Source organism: Malurus melanocephalus, unplaced genomic scaffold (genome assembly GCF_030028575.1).
Source record: "Malurus melanocephalus ecotype Western Australia unplaced genomic scaffold, MMel_1.1 scaffold_7935, whole genome shotgun sequence".
Taxonomy (NCBI): Eukaryota; Metazoa; Chordata; class Aves; order Passeriformes; family Maluridae; genus Malurus; species Malurus melanocephalus.
The window spans coordinates 1-1,194 of record NW_026631165.1 but is presented as its reverse complement, the minus strand read 5'-3'; the positions used below and the strand labels follow the sequence as shown (position 1 = coordinate 1,194).

The 1,194-nt window shown below is 63.8% G+C and overlaps 1 protein-coding gene across 1 annotated transcript; it reads left to right on the top strand.

The window, feature by feature from the left end:
• The first annotated feature begins 47 nt into the window (after window positions 1-47).
• On the top strand, window positions 48-809 carry LOC130588621 (keratin, type I cytoskeletal 18-like). Its single transcript, XM_057389525.1, has 2 exons — window positions 48-358; window positions 431-809. The coding sequence occupies exons 1-2, from the start codon at window positions 56-58 to the stop codon at window positions 770-772; spliced, it is 645 nt and encodes a 214-aa protein (XP_057245508.1). The 5' UTR covers window positions 48-55; the 3' UTR covers window positions 773-809.
• The last annotated feature ends 385 nt before the right edge of the window (window positions 810-1,194 follow it).

The following is a 1,194-nucleotide window of genomic DNA, read 5'->3' as shown; positions in this document are numbered from 1 at the left end:
ATTGAGGATGGTGGGGATGGAGCAAGGATGAGGATAAGGCTGTGTTAGGCTGGGGATGGAAACGGGGCTGACGATGGCGGGGGACAGGGACATGTTGGGGACAGAAACGGGGCCGAGGACAAGACAAAGTGATGAAGGGTCCAGGGCTGGCTCCACCCCACCCCTCTCCCCACCCCAACCCCGCTCCCGTGGCGTTCCCAGGTTCGAGGCCGAGCTGGCCATCCGGCTGTCGGTGGACGGTGACATCGCGGCGCTGCGCAAGGTCCTGGACGACACCAACATGACGCGGCTGCAGCTCGAGGGGGACATCGAGGCCCTGCGCGAGGAGCTGATCCTGCTGCGCAAGGAGCACGACCAGGTGGGTCCGGGGGGCTCGGGGGGGTTCAGGGGGGCTGTGGGACCCCAGACTGACCCTCCCCATTGCCCCCAGGAAGTGCAGGCTCTGCGGGCGCAGGTCGCGCAGTCGGCGCTGACGGTGGAGGTGGATGCGCCGCGGTCGCAGGATTTGGGGAAGGTCCTGGGCGAGCTGCGGGCTCAGTACGATGCCCTGGCCCAGAAAAACCTGGAGGACCTGGAGAAGCAGTGGGGACAGCAGGTGGGGAACCCAAAAAAACCCAAATCCCACCCAAAACCAGCCCCCAAAATGGTGCAGGACAATGCCCTGGTCTTAGAACGCCTGGAGAAGCAGAGGGGGTGTGGGGACCCCAAAAACCCCAAATCCCCCCAAATCCCCCCAAATCCCCACCAATCCACACCCAGGGGTCCCCAGTGATGCTCCATGGGGATGTCCCCAATGGGGAGGTCACCTGGGTGTCCCAAACAAGGGGTAAGCCCCTCTTTGGGGGAGTCCCCAGGCATGGGAGGTCCCCAAAGGAGCCCCACAAGGTGGGGAGGGGGAGGTCTGCACCCATGGGGGTCCTGGGATCAGACAGGGGATGTTTTCAGGGGGGCTCCTCGGGGTAACTGCTCCAGGAGGCTCCTGACCCAACTTTGGGGACACTTTTTGGGTGGCCTCTGTCCCATCCGAGACCCCAACCCCACACTGGGACCTTCTCCAAGAGAGTCCAAATTTGGGGCTCGTCCTGGGGMCCCCCCCAATGTGGGACCCTCATGCCTGAGTTTGGCTTCTCTTGGGATGGTCTCACCCCCCACATCCCCTCCAAGATTTGGGGAGGGGAGGGATGGGATGGGATC